Here is a 14,319-nt window from a genome sequence, read left to right as displayed (position 1 = left end):
AGTCTGTACTAAGACAAAAAGTAATAAAATCAAAACATGTAAGGTAAGTAATCTCAGCTAATTTTCTTTTAAAATTTCTTTGGTAGAGACTACAACTGTACTTTTATTGGTAGGCAACTTTATCGATCTCAGGTCTTCTTCTATCTGTTTCTATCCTACAGAGCTTTAATCTCAAGGCTTTTTAGCCACTAGGCTAGCTAGAAAGCTGGACACCTACAAATGGGACTCTGGGCTAAAAAGTTTAATATCTCGTTGCAAGGTATTTGTGCAGAAAGATGATTACAGAGCATGTATCAGCTCTAGGGACTGGTGCCATGAAAGTCACAGAAAACAGGTGTTTACCAATTGTGAAGAGTGGTTTGTTTTTTCCATAATCTCCTTGCGGTTTTGATTAAACTCTGACCATTGTCAAACCTCTCATATCCCTTCTTTATGAAAGTACCAAGGACCTTATAAGGTTTAAATTAGACATGCAGGCCTATGGGGATGCAAAGGGACATATTCCAGACACGTCCTAGGGTTCTGGGAGCTGGCAGCTCACTAATAACAACGAACACCAAGGAAGCCTGGCAGGGAGTCCGAGGTCCCCTTGCCTCTGCCAGGATCCTCACGTCCAGTCACACGCCCAGGTCAGCATATAATGAGCAGAAAACCTTGTTGTCAAGGCTCTGATGGGCACAGGTGGGGGCTGAGTTTATCCACTGACAATCTGACTTGGACAGAAAGGTGCCACCCCGTCGGAACACAGAGAGTGCTTCTGAAGGGGCTGCCCAATTATGACCCTCCCCATCTTTTTTTTTTAAACACTTCCTTCTGAATGTGTTTTAAAGTTTCTCACACTTAGAAGAGGTGGGCCCTTGCTCATTCACAGCTGGGTGATAAGAATGTCTGGAAAGGAAAAAAATGATCATTTGTCATTCTGATATGCTGATTCTGAATGACTTAGGTTAAGTGCTCCATTTTGTTTCTGTCTCATATGGTAATACACTGTTTTGCAAAATGCATAAATGTTTCTTGGACATTTTTAAATCATGTTCTTGCTGCAGGCATCGAGAGGAGAATGAACAAAAACACTACTTTTTAAAAGCAATATTTCTGTTACTTTGATTAGAAAAGTTATTTTTCAAGTGCTATAAACCACTATATTCTGAAATTATAGCAAACATATGTATATATGTGCGTGTGTGTACGTAATTATGAGGTTTACATTTGGTGAAACTTTTCAGTAGTGCTCTTCAGAATAGTTGCCTTTACTATAATTTATCTAGATATAAGAGTTAATAGATATATTTTAAATACGGTGTGTAATGAAGTTCTACTACTGAAAATATGATTGTGATTTATTTCAATTAACTAAAGACTTTCATTCTTGGAAACAATGCTTGCTCATGATACACACAAGATGGAACTACCAACTCGACCTCGGCCATGGCCGCCATGCTGATTCTTCACCAAGTCTGAAATTCTGGGAGGGTGTTTATTACGAGAGAAATGTATCTTCCTTGGGTACCATAACTTTAAAAAAGTAAAAATTCCAAGTTTTATACTATTTCACATCAACTCCACCAGTGGAGTATACCCATTTCTTGACTTTTCCAAACTTGATTAAAACTCACTGTAGGTCATTAGTGAAGCCCTGTATCTGTCACAGAAGTTCATGTGTCCGTAGGAACCCACGTGATGAACTTCTGTGTCCTGTCAATCCCCAGGAACAAGTAAGAACACACTCAAAAACAGCCCACAGGGCAGAGCTTGAGTCCTAGATTGTACCAAAAACTTACGTCTTTATTTCTTCCCCTGGCTTTTAACTAAATTGAAACCCTACCAACGCCGCCCTCATTCCCTGAAGACACCATCAGAGCAGCTCTCCTGCCCAGTCTCATCTGATGGCAGTACTTTTACTGGACTCTTTGTTTTTGCCTCTTTGGCAATACGGCCTGCCATCACTTTGAAAACAGTGCAAAGGAAGTGCTTTCCATTCACTTCCAATTTATTCCTTTCCTATTGCGATCCTAAAATGAGTGAAAGGAATGTTAAGAACAGAATTTTAATGTAATTCAACTGAAAAGGTTTGTTCCTCTGACAAAATCATGCTGCTGGGTAACATTCATTTTATTAAAAAGGAATCTGTCAAAAAAGAAAAGCAATTCAAGCTACAGGAGAACTAACCCTAACGTGCAAGATCCATTCCAGAAACGTCGTACGGAAAATATTTGTATATTGGATCATTTTTTTCCTACGGACTTTTATTATAACTTTAGAGGTGGGCTCCCACAGAAAGCACTTTTGCTCCAGCATTTCGTTGTACAAGTCACACTAAGGAACTCAACACTCATTCCGAGGACTATTTTGCCTTGGTCAACATGCCATCTCTGTACATCTAATTTCCCCTACGGTTTGTGTGATGTTCATGAAGTGGACAAACAATCGAAAACGATTTTACACAGTCACAAAACAAGACTGTTCAAAGAGTGCATTGCCGGGGTCACGACTCCGCAAATTTAGTAGAACAGCCCGGCTGGATATGCCTTCCACTTTTTCACATGTTTTCACAGGCACCAGCTATTTCTGATTGGCACATAGTGGTAAGGTTCTTTTAAGTGGTGTTTAGATGCTCCCAGATCTGATTATAAAAAGTTACGCCCTTGTATTTGATAAGGATAACATTTGTGGTGTTGATGGAGTCAGCCACGTTCATTGCCAATGTTCTGAAAGGTTCGTTTCAGTGACAGCTTCCAACATGATCAGCTTTATAGCACACGGGCAAAGCAAACCCCCAAAGTTTATGCCTCAAACCAAGGCTGCAGTCTGTTTCCCGAAAGATTTGCAGCTAACACTTTAGGTCTGTATGAAGCAGTATGTTCACCCTTAAACACAGGCAGATTCACTGCGACAGGCATGAAACTTAGGCGACAGGCATGAAACTTAGGCTTCAGGCTTCGTACTGGCTTGGGTCCCTCCCAAGGCCCTGAGTCTAATTTCATCTTTTTTTTTTTTTTTCAGAAAAAGGGATCCCCAAATTACAGAAACTCCAGGACCCCCCCAAACCCTTGCCTTAAGATGATACTATAATTATTTTATTTAAATATTTTTTGGGGGGGCAGGTAATTAGGTTTATTTACTTACCTATTTTAATGGAGGTACTGGGGATTGAACTCAGGACCTCGTGCATGCTAGGCACGCACTCCACCGCTGAGCGCTACCCTCCCCCTGCTACTATTATTATTTTAGATTCCATTACTGTATCACGGTGTTTTATAATCAGAGTAGAATTTTGATATACTTACTCAAAAAATGTTGTCCATCCAGTTTCATCGCTTTTGGTGGCTAAGAGGCCGCTATTGCCGTGGTAAGTAAACAAAACTAATTCCACCCCTTGCGCAGTCATGCTTTTCAAACATCCGTTTGTTCCTATGGTCAGCCATATCACTTGGTTATCCGGAGACACCACCCGAACTGGCATCCGGTTCGGGTCCCGCCTGATGCGGAGGGTGTTGCCGTTGCTGTCGGTCACGGCGGTAACGTCATTATCGTTGCTGTAGCTGAAGTTGTACAGGTAATCGCCGGTGACCAGGCTGACAGTGTGCTGGTGAGTGCCGTTGATGTCAAAGATGTAGAGCTCTTGGTCAGTCGGAGAGGCAACCTCGTAAAAGTTCATGGAGTTAAGTGAAGGCTTGTTCTTCGACACGGCCCGGATCCGAATGTTCCCCAGGTCTGCGATGTACAGGGTGCCATCCGGAGAGGCGGCGAGGGAGGACGGAGCGCTCAGTTTGGCATCTTTGGCGTAGCCGTCTCCGCTCTGGTAGCAGTCACAATTGGCGTCATTTTTGCAGTCACACTCCGAAGGGATCCCGGCCACCAGGGAGATCTCCCCATCTGTCGTGACCTGCCTTATCCGGTTGATTTTCTTCTCGTCGGTTTCGGTGATGTACAGGACCCCGCTGTAGGACACGGCAATGGCAGTGGCCGACTCCAGTGTTGTCTGAACTGCGTGCTTCCCCACAGAATATTCCACTCCTGGCACCTGGCAGTGCATGGGCCGTCCCGCAGCGATGCGCACCTGACGGTTTTCCGTAATCTGTAAAACTACATTATTATCCAGGACATAAATGGAGTTATCCATGGGGTTAATGGCGAGGTCAGTGGGCCATTCCAGACGTACCTTAATAGAAAAGAAATGGTCTGGTCAGTTAGTTACTGCGCCCTGCTGTTAATTTGCCAGAAGAGTACATTGGGCCATTCGGGGAAATTACCGTTACTTTGATAAACTGTTTTAAAATTGGTTTTAAAGTAGAGACAGTCAAGCTTAAACGAGTGGAGACAAAGGTAGGGAATAACATTTTACTTAAAAATGCAGCTGATTGGGAGATTTGCAAGTTATAGACAAATAGCAAATGAACCTCTAGGTAGTGAGTCAACAGATACCAATGAGATATGAACACACTGGTTCCTGTTAGCAGTGACAATCACCAGGTTATGAAGATGTTACTGTTCTACTGTGTTTTCAATCAGGCCAACAGTAAAGTTTCTAATTCTAAATCTAAGTCCCTGAGGACCTATCATATTAGGTTCTCTCTACTCAAGGACCTCATGCAATCCAAGGATTAGAGATTTAAGCTGTTTTGCTCTTTTTGGAATATCTGCATGCTGCTACTTTACTGGCATTTCATTACACATGATGAGCATCTCTCAGTGATTATCATTCTGTATCTCACTGAGTTCTTCAAATGCAGAACTGGAGAAGAAAGTAAGTTTTTATTAGCTCCCGAGGCACATTTGAAGGGTAAGGTTTTAGCAGGACTGCTGCCATCCAGGGCACACGCGGTGTTATGTGGCACCGTCACAGTCTCCTGACCCAAGAAATCAAGACCCCTGGAAGAAAAACAAACAATTTCGCTGAACGTTTTCCCCACCTGGCTGATGTGCATGCTAGTGTCGCACGTTAAAGGTCTGGCTGAAGTCAGATCGTTAGAGCCCAGGAGAGTTGAAATGATTCCATTTTGATCAACTTTTCTGATCATGGTTCCATCAACAAAGTAGATTAATCCATTCTTGTCGATCGCCATTCCTTTATCCAAGAGAAGGAACCGTTACCCATCTTTCAAAAACGATTAATTTCAATTAAACCTGTAGGCCTATCACTAAACTCCACGTGTAACCCCAGTGACAACACGGCCGACGGGTAGCAGGTAGGACTGTGGATGGCAAACACATCAGGAAAAACCCAACACAGCCATTTAGGTTACAAATAAATGTAAAATGCAAGAAAGAACTGAAATTTGTAAGGATCTCTACTTAAGAGTATGACTCACATAGGCAGTACCAGTGTTTTAAATATAAAATGATAATGTCTGTCTAATGTTGTTGTCTATAAATTATAGAAACAGGTCACATTCTGTTGCACTGAACTGAGAGTAACTATATTCTAACAAAAATAGAGCTAAGCCAAGAGGAGTGCTTTGTTGACCTTGTTACAACGAAATTTGCTAGAATAAATAATTCAGCACGACAAATACTTTTCTCCAGTCCTTGCTCACATAATAGTCGCTAGCTGTAATGAAAAAAAAAAAAAAAAGCCTCAAACCAAAAAACATTGTCTTGAAAGGCATGATACATGAGGAAGGCAGTTAGTCCCGACTGGTTTAAAAGCTAGAAACCTTCATCACGTAGAATTTTAGCCCTTGTGACCTTCAGAAATTCCTCACAGCAAGCATTTTTTCCCACGGCATAGAAACAAAAGTTTAATAGCTCCAAACCGGGTGAGCACTAATAGGGTTGCCTAGTGATGGTTTTCAAAGAGGCCCGGGACTCATTCACAACAAAGAAATTTCAGGACAATGAAAGAATTTGGATACTTTCTTGATACTGAACAGGATGTGACCTGAATGACACAGAGTGGTTGCTTTATTCTTCAAAAAGTTGAAAACGTGGTATGATGATTTAAAAAATGCCAAGAACCTAATATTTACTGTAAAATCAACTTAGGATTCTAGTCGTTTCATGCTAAATGGCTTTTAAAAACCCTAGATGTGAAACAGCTTTCCAGGAGGCAGTTGAGGGTAACATGTTTTTAGACTCGGCATTAAACACAATCAGGCACTGACTGGATTTTCCACCTTTTTTTTTTTTTTTTTCTTAATAAAAGGAAATCATCCAGTTGATACATTCCAGTACCTTTGGGACTCATGAGTGTTGCTTCCACAGCCTTCCCTCCATCCCCACATCTGGCTTCATCAAAGGGAAGGCACTGTTCTCCTGTCCCTGCAACCACTTCGGCATTTTTAGTCAAGTCTTTGGCACCGGTGAGGGACTTCGGGCGATAAATCCGGCGGGTGTTAGTGTCAGAAACATACAAATCTCCTGTGACTGGATCGGTTGCGAGGTAGTATCTATGAGCTGGGTTGCTGCTATTAAAAAAAAAAGGAATCATACAGAAGCATCATGAGACAGTTACTCCTAAGACACAGAAATTTAAAGTGAAATGAAACAGATCGCGAGAAACTGATTATAAACTGAGATCCCTCATCAATGACTGGAAAATGAACAGCAGGTTGAAGAACGACTTACAAGAATTGGTGGCAATCTCTGACACGACTGTCTTCCTTCCTTGTCTGTTTCTGAGGATTTAACAGTTTCTTAAACAGCCATCTTAAAGATAACTACCTTTACAAGGCTAGCCTAGAACAAAGAAGCAAGTTCTCTAAATCTTTTCGGTTCAAGGCAAAACTATTAATAAATAGCCCTTGAGTGACAAAGTTTATTCCAGGGGAAGGGTGTCTCCACCAAACTCTTCAGCGAAGGACAACACACTGGTGATTTTACTTGCATCTCATCTTAGGGAAATCTCATTTTCTTGTGCAATCAAACTAGAAACACCTGGCTCGGAAAATGGAAAAAAAAAAAAAAAAAAAAAAAAAAAAAAAAAAAAAAAAAAAAAGCGCTGTGTGCCTAGATTGCTCTACTGTAATCCAGAAAGCTAATCTGATGCCGTTACAAGGTCTGTCCTGAGCTGTGGGGTTAAATATGAAAATGAGGCTATTTGAGTGTAGGAGACAGTCTCAGTCTGTTGCTCCAGTCAGAATAGCTGCTGACTATGTAGCTGCTCTAAAACCTGTCTATGAATTTGCAGAGATACAGATATTTGTTCACAATACACAGTGCTTAATTTTATAAACACAGACTAATGTAAATGTAGAATATTTGAAGTCCTGTTACCTGTAAAAAATAGGGAGATAATCTTATCAAGGAATGGACAAATTACAACAGATGGCTGAAATTAAAAGCTGATCTCCTTACACACACTTAACACCGCATTCTTGGAATCAATGTAATTTTGTACCATGTGCAGATATCGTCTTACGAAAAAAGAATTCTCAGAAGAATTTAAATGATTTGGTGTCTCGGCAAAGATGTCAACAGGTAGGAATTCCACTAGATTCCGCAAGTCTTCTGATGACAAGCTTGGTTTTACTGATTTGTTCTCATTCTCTCGCTCACTCCACACACACACACAAACACACACACACACACACAACTATATGAGTGTCCCCATTTATTTTATATGTGGGTATTTAAAACATATACTGTAAATTTAACTAAATGAAAATATTCTAAATAATGGTGTAGTAGCTTTCTCATTACTAGTTTGGTTTTATTATTATTATTATTATTATTATTATTATTATTATTATTATTATTATTATTATTATTATTATTATTATTATTATTATTTTGCAGGGGGAGGTCATTAGGTTATTTATTTATTTCCTTGTTGGTGGAGGTACAGGGGAATGACCCAGGACCTCATTCTTGCTAAGCATGTGCTCTACCACTGGGGTAGCTCACTACTTAATGCTCTTCCTTTTAAGTGGCAAATACACGTACTCGATCGCTCCTGTAGGAGTCTACCGTTAGTCACAGTTCTAGGGTCCACTGTGTCTCTAATGTTGGCAGAGGGGACAGCTGGCCACACATGGGGTCTGCAGAGACCCTCCGGGGCCCTGGAAAGCTCTGTGGTGGTGACGTTGGTAGAGAAACACCAAGACATACAAAGGCCTGAATGCCTTCAAATTCTGGGTCTCCTTTCCAGCCTTTTAACATCTTTTAGTGACAAGAGGCCAATGAGAGCAAGGGGTCTTGAGCGTGGAAATATGAGTAAAAGTGGAAAAGGGTGAAAAGCGGTAAGAAGAACTTGCACAGAGATGCAAGTCACCTGACACAAAGCACTTCAGAACTACTGGCTTACATCTGATGAGCGACTGCAGTGCTGTGTCACTGTATCATTTTTTCTAAGTTGATGCCTGAAACTTTAAATGCAGCAAAACATACTGTGTTCCTGAATGTGGTACTTTATAACGAAGTAAAAAGCTACATATCAATATAATATTCAGAGCAATTTATAGAGGTTTCTTCCTCTACAGACAGTCTGGTAGCGGCAGAGCTGATCTTCCAGGTACACAGAGCTGGTGACAGAGTTGCAATTCAATCTGCAATTCAATTGAGATGATATATTTTGGAAGACAAGACACTGGAGAGACTTCTCTAGTCTTTCTTACCTCCCTGATTACATACTAATCATGGATAATTGTAGAGTTGGTTATAAATACATACACACACATTTTATTTCCTTGCCAGTTGTTTACCTATTAGTGTGACCTCTGGACCAGAGGGTCTGGATTTGAACACTAGCTTTGTCCTAACTGTGTGACCCTGGGCCAGTTATCTCATTTATCTCTGCCTCTGATTCCTTATCTGTAAAGGTGATAATAAGACGGATTTCATATGATGCTGAGAGGATAACATGAACTAACACAAGTAAAATCCTTAGAACAATGCCCAGCACATAATATGTGCTCAGTAAACATTAGCTAGTCCTAATACTGGCTTTTGTCCTGTCTCCTCTTACATCGCCATGACTTTTGCCTTGTCACTCTATCCAGCGTAGGAGAGTCATCGTTACTGCTGACTAACTAAAACATGACTCGCCTTCTGAACATAAAAATAAGGAAAAATGATCATCTGAACTTGGATAGGTCTACATTTGTTTCCCTAGTCCTGGTGTTATAACATCTGAGGCTATTAAAACAATGCAGATGTTGCTGAAAAACATCTATTTTGAGTTGTTTCTATAGCAATGATGACAAAGGTAAATGAATAGGGGATACTTTTTTATGATGTCCCTCATTTTGAGGAAAAAAAAAAAAAACCCAACAGCTGTTGGAGATGGCTGCTAAGCAGTGGCATGCTCCTTAGCTCTAGGTCATGAGTTTTCTTGGTGCAAAAATAATACTTTCAAGTCCTAAGCTATTCCTTCACTGGCGTCACTTTTATTCCAGTGGGACAGTAATAAGTGAAGGTCCAAGTGACGCTTTCTCCTTGATCTTTCCATCCCGAAGCTTCTCCTTTCCTTCAAGACACAGAAATTTCTAAATCAAGCAATAGCCGTCAATGGCTTTAAAAATGGCCACCAAATGAAGGCTCTGATTTTGCACAGAACTCTGCTGGTCAGAAGAACAAATGCAGAGGAGGACGTGGCCCTGGAAAAAGAGAATTCCCCTCTGGAAATACTCCCCGCAGGATGGTGGGAGATCAGAGCCAGAGCCATCCCCTGCAGTGAAGCCCGATGTGACAAATCAGAGCTGCTCCTGAGATTCCAGCCTCCCCTACAGGGCAAAAGGGATACGTACCAAAACACTAAAATTAAAAAAACAAAAAACCCCTCAGTTTGGACTCTTTGAGTTGACAGGCTGGAAGCTCTGAGCCGCCTGTGTGAATGGGCCTGGGGTCTGAGGACACCTCAGGTAAGCACAGAGTTTTCTGATGGGGTGCGGGGGATGGGGGGAGGCTCTGGTTCTTGCTCTTCCAACTTCCTGAACAGCCACAGCTGGAGAGGCTGGGGAGGTGGTACAAACGGGCGATACGCTTTTAGACCGGTAATGCATCTCCTGTGAAACCGTGAGGCCATGCTGACTGAAGACAGTCTGCTGCTGGCAGCCGGGGTGCAGGAACCTACAAAGTGCACGGCTTGGGGGAATCTCGGTTCAGCAGAAGGGGCATAAAACAGCCTTCTTGTATGACTGAGATTTTCATTTCAGAAATGTTTAAGATAACGTTGAGCTTTTGACTAATAGTAGCAAAATCAGAGACGCTGAGATCAAGTTAAGGACCTTGATTATACTGCGCCTTGATTCTTCACTCATCCTAAATTGCCCAGATCATCACAATTACCGAGCCGTCTTCTGTCTGCCTTACTCACTTAGACACAGATCCAGCGGTCAATGCAGACTAGATCTGCTCATTTATTTTGTCATAATTCAACCTTCATAAACTAGAGACATAAGTATGTGGAATAGATATCATTAGCGCTTTTAATCTTTTTAGTTGGAAACTGTACCACAGCCCTTAAAACACAGTGTTCGAAGGAGTACAAGTTATACTTATGTATAAAATTAAACCGTCCATTTTCTGGCTAACAAAAGACTGTTTAGACTATTGCAAGTAGGGCTCCAGGACGTGGTATTTTTGCCTGCTTAATTTCTATGTGTTAAGTCAACGAGAAGTGCTGAATCCAGTTTTTACAATGTTGGATCTAAACTTTAATTGACTCAACTGCACAGACCTGTGATTGACACTTTCTTTGATCTTTTAATTGGTGATATAAAATTCACAAAGTTGATTTTTAGACCTACATGTTTAAATGGCCCTTGGCTGGTTTTAGTTAATTGACTGAATTTCCTTTATTTTGGAATTCTAACGAATTGGAACAGGGATGAACTACAATTTATTCCTACAAAAGGGGTTTGTTAGCAAGCTAGTACTATAAACATCATAGGGGAAAATGTTTAGCGGATATAAAAAACTTATTTTTTAAGCATTTCAGAAGCTCCCATTTATGTAAAACATCTAATGTATCAGGTAGTACTTGCATTTATTCGTTAAATTATAGCTAGAGAATTTGATTTGATATAACATCTTGGCAGTATTTTTAAAATTTGGTGTGACAGAATACTCTGAATTTAAAAATGACTTGTTTTTATACTTATTATTCAATATTTTAAATTAATTATTTCCCCCATTAGCCCAATTAATGAGACTATTACTTGGGCAGGAAACATAGGAAGAAGACCAGAATCATGCATTTCTCTATTTTATTTAATCCTTGACAACTGACTTCACTGTTCATTTTTATAGATTTAGGCATTTTTTTTCAGTTTCTTTTTCTTCCTATCACCTGCTCCTAAGCCTTTAATGACTTCAGTGTAACCAGGAAAGTGGGGATAAGGAGAAATCCAGGCAGGATCCTATCAGCTGGTACAGGGAAGATGGTACATACAGGTCAGTAAATAGGAAGAAGCATCAGAAAAGAATTTTAATTTTTTAAGTGAAATGAAGACACTCTGATGGGCTGAAAAAGCTTGGTTTTGTAAAGTCAATTTTGATGAATTAGTCACTAAGCAAATGGAATCCTTATTTCTGTCAATGATTTTGTCATCTGTTTGATGATTTGGACCCAAAAGCCTTGGATATTTCCTGTGTATTCCTCATTTGCATCATTCGTATGTAGTGTGCCCATTCTCTGCCTTCCTTTATTTTATTGATCGATTCCCTTCATGGCTACCCAGACTATTTTAGGTACCAAGCATCTCATGATTTCACGTAACAGCTTTCTAACTGATCTTCAAGCCACCCTGAACACTGATCTCCCAGATTCATCTTCCTAAAAGGCCACTTAGAGATGCCGCTGTCTTGTTCCAGATCAGAGAATGGTTCCTCACTGCCTCTTATTTTGTAGGATAGGAGCGGAACTCCTTAGACCCATCAAGGTCCTGAGCAATCTGACCCCAAATTCCCTTTCTACCTGTCTCTCTGGAATAGGCCTGGGGGAAGGCAAAAGCGGGGTTTGGTTCAGTATTTTTATTTAACAAAATTTTATTTCTTATTTTATGTTTTTAGCTTCAGAGACTCCAGAAGGGATATTTTTGCTTTTCATGCCTAGATTTTTTTTAATCTTAAAAAAAAATCCTTCCTCTGGTAAAATCATTTTCATCATCATAAAAATCAGATTCGTGGTGTTCATATTTTATTTTAATGTTTTAAAAACATTTTAATTTGTTTTTTTTCTCCAAGTCTGCCAGTCTCTGAAATTAGAACACAGGCAGCATGAGATGATCATGCCTCATCGCGCTGTGATTCTGACTTCTCAGGGGAGCGGAATGCTCTGCCCCCACAAGAAGTTTTTACACTTTATATACCTGTCTCTCTAATTGCTCAGTGTATTGAAACTCATATTAAATTCCACATATTTTTGTGGTAAGTCTTCTGAAAAAAAAAAAAAACCATCATGAAACATTAAAATGTATTAAAATGCCCCCCAAGTCATTTTAATTTAATTAATTTAAATTTTTACTAACATGGTAATTTTGGTATTACCGAAATTGTAATTTTGAAGTGGACGGGTTCCTCTTAGAACATGTCTTGCTCATCTCTTTTGAGCAAGTACCTTGACTTGCTCTGAATTCTTTCTTCATGCCTGCCCTCCTTTCTTCTTCTTGTTCTGTTTAAGCAGACTTCATGCTTAGACCTGTGACATATATCAGTCCTTCCAGGAAACTTTTCCTTACCACGCTCCCATCTCCCAGTAATCTTCTTCCACAGTGTCACACTTGCAGTGTGAGCTAGGATACGACTGCATCAAGGAATGGTACCTATGATGCTACTTAGTCGGTTACATGTGTATCTCGTTTTCCCTACTGGAGTGTGACTTCTGAAAGCCTGGACTTTGTCTCTTATCACTATTTGTAGAGCCTAGCACGTGGTAAGTCATCAGTTAACACTGATTTAATAAAGATGCATATCAATTAAAAACCCAAACCAGTGTATTTTACATGCATGGTGCATAAAAGGAAATGCAGGAGCCCAAATGCAGCCAGGGTAACGTTCAGAGGAGATGAGGTACAGAGCAGGATCATGAGAGAGAGATCACAGTGAGCATCACCACCAGACATCACGAGTTAGTATGGAATGAGTTCATGGCATAAAGTATTGTTAATAATAATGCAGCTCTAACCTCACAGATTTTTGTTTCCAGAGAAAGAGATTATAGTTCTAAGTAATTTGTCAAATGATTGTGAAATAAATCTAGCTTTCACAACCCAGGGAATGATCCCACAGAAAGTTAACCATTTGGACAGATAAAAACGGGCTGTGCGGTGGAGGGAAAGAACACACACTTTACAGCGGTTCACATCTCTGCTCCCCATTTCTTAGTTACGTATCTAGGGGAAGATACGGCGCGTGCTGGAGCCTCGATCAGTGCTCGCGTGGCCCTGAAGGACTGCCGTGAGGATCTGGGGTCCCGTGGGTCTGGCACCGCGCCCGGCATGGAACAGCCCAGCTTGTTAAAAGATGGCTGCTGTGACCATCCTGCCTGCACTGCCTCCAGCGTGTTCATGTTTTGTTGGTGTGCACACCAGTTCGCCTTTTCTCCGCAGTTACGGAGAAGGCAAAGCCAGAAAAATTGTGATATTCTGCTGTGGTTTCTAAAAGCAGAGCTTTGCACGCTCAGTAGTCTGGAGAAATCCTGTGTTAATGTTAGCACGTGGCTGAGCTATCAGTGAGAGTGTGAGTTCCATCACGGGTTTTAGGAAGAGGTCTGGGGACCATGCCTGACCAGACAGATAGGCAACTGCTACACATCTTTCAGCACAACTTGGTCTTTTATCTCCTAGTTGTCAATCTCTACACAGCAGTGCATCATGTGGACGTAATCATCGCAAGGGTCTCACATCAACTATTGCTAATTTTTCCATCCAGTATCATTTTATCAGATATTTCAATGGCCAAACTAGATTTAGCATGTCCAAATATGTCTTGCTTTCTGTTAGCTTTACTTTAAAACATTTTTTCTCCCTTTTTGGCTGTCCTGAGGGAAGTTTTCAGTCCAAGGTGCCTATAAACAGACTTGCCTTCCACCTTCTCCAGCTTGGTGGACAGAGCAGATAGACTCTGAAAACCTTCTGGGCCAATATTTGCTTCAACTATGTTCATTCTTAGCTTTGAAGAAAGTCTTTTCCTCCCTAATAATGTTAATGGAAACACTACTTCTTAAAACGCAAATCTAGTAATTCTCTCAACCTAAACAAAATATACAGTTTCAATGGGTTTTAAATACACAGTTTAAATGACCACAGTGATGAATTTACCAGGCAGTCAAAGCATAAGTTTTAGGGCCCCCTCACTTGTCTGGGTTCCTTCCAAGCCCAGCGAGGGCCCTGGCAGCATGTTCACACGATCTTATATTTTAAAGAATTTGCCGAAGTA

The 14,319-nt window shown here is 40.7% G+C and overlaps 1 protein-coding gene across 5 annotated transcripts in view; it reads right to left on the bottom strand.

The window, feature by feature from the left end:
• TENM3 (teneurin transmembrane protein 3) overlaps positions 1–14,319 on the bottom strand; it is a 539,016-nt gene that overhangs the window by 32,809 nt on the left and 491,888 nt on the right. For 4 of the 5 annotated variants that reach the window (XM_074353570.1, XM_074353573.1, XM_074353574.1 and 1 more), the window contains 3 exons: positions 6,175–6,407; positions 4,914–5,068; positions 3,288–4,162 (listed from right to left, as the gene is read on the bottom strand). In XM_074353570.1, the coding sequence (XP_074209671.1) occupies positions 3,288–4,162; positions 4,914–5,068; positions 6,175–6,407 (1,263 nt within the window). The remainder of the gene's footprint in view (positions 1–3,287; positions 4,163–4,913; positions 5,069–6,174; positions 6,408–14,319) is intronic. The other variant, XM_074353571.1, reaches the window with a different exon arrangement.

Source organism: Camelus bactrianus, chromosome 26, assembly GCF_048773025.1.
Source record: "Camelus bactrianus isolate YW-2024 breed Bactrian camel chromosome 26, ASM4877302v1, whole genome shotgun sequence".
Taxonomy (NCBI): domain Eukaryota; kingdom Metazoa; phylum Chordata; class Mammalia; order Artiodactyla; family Camelidae; genus Camelus; species Camelus bactrianus.
The sequence above is the reverse complement of the archived record's forward strand: the minus strand, read 5'-3'. Positions and strand labels throughout refer to the sequence as shown.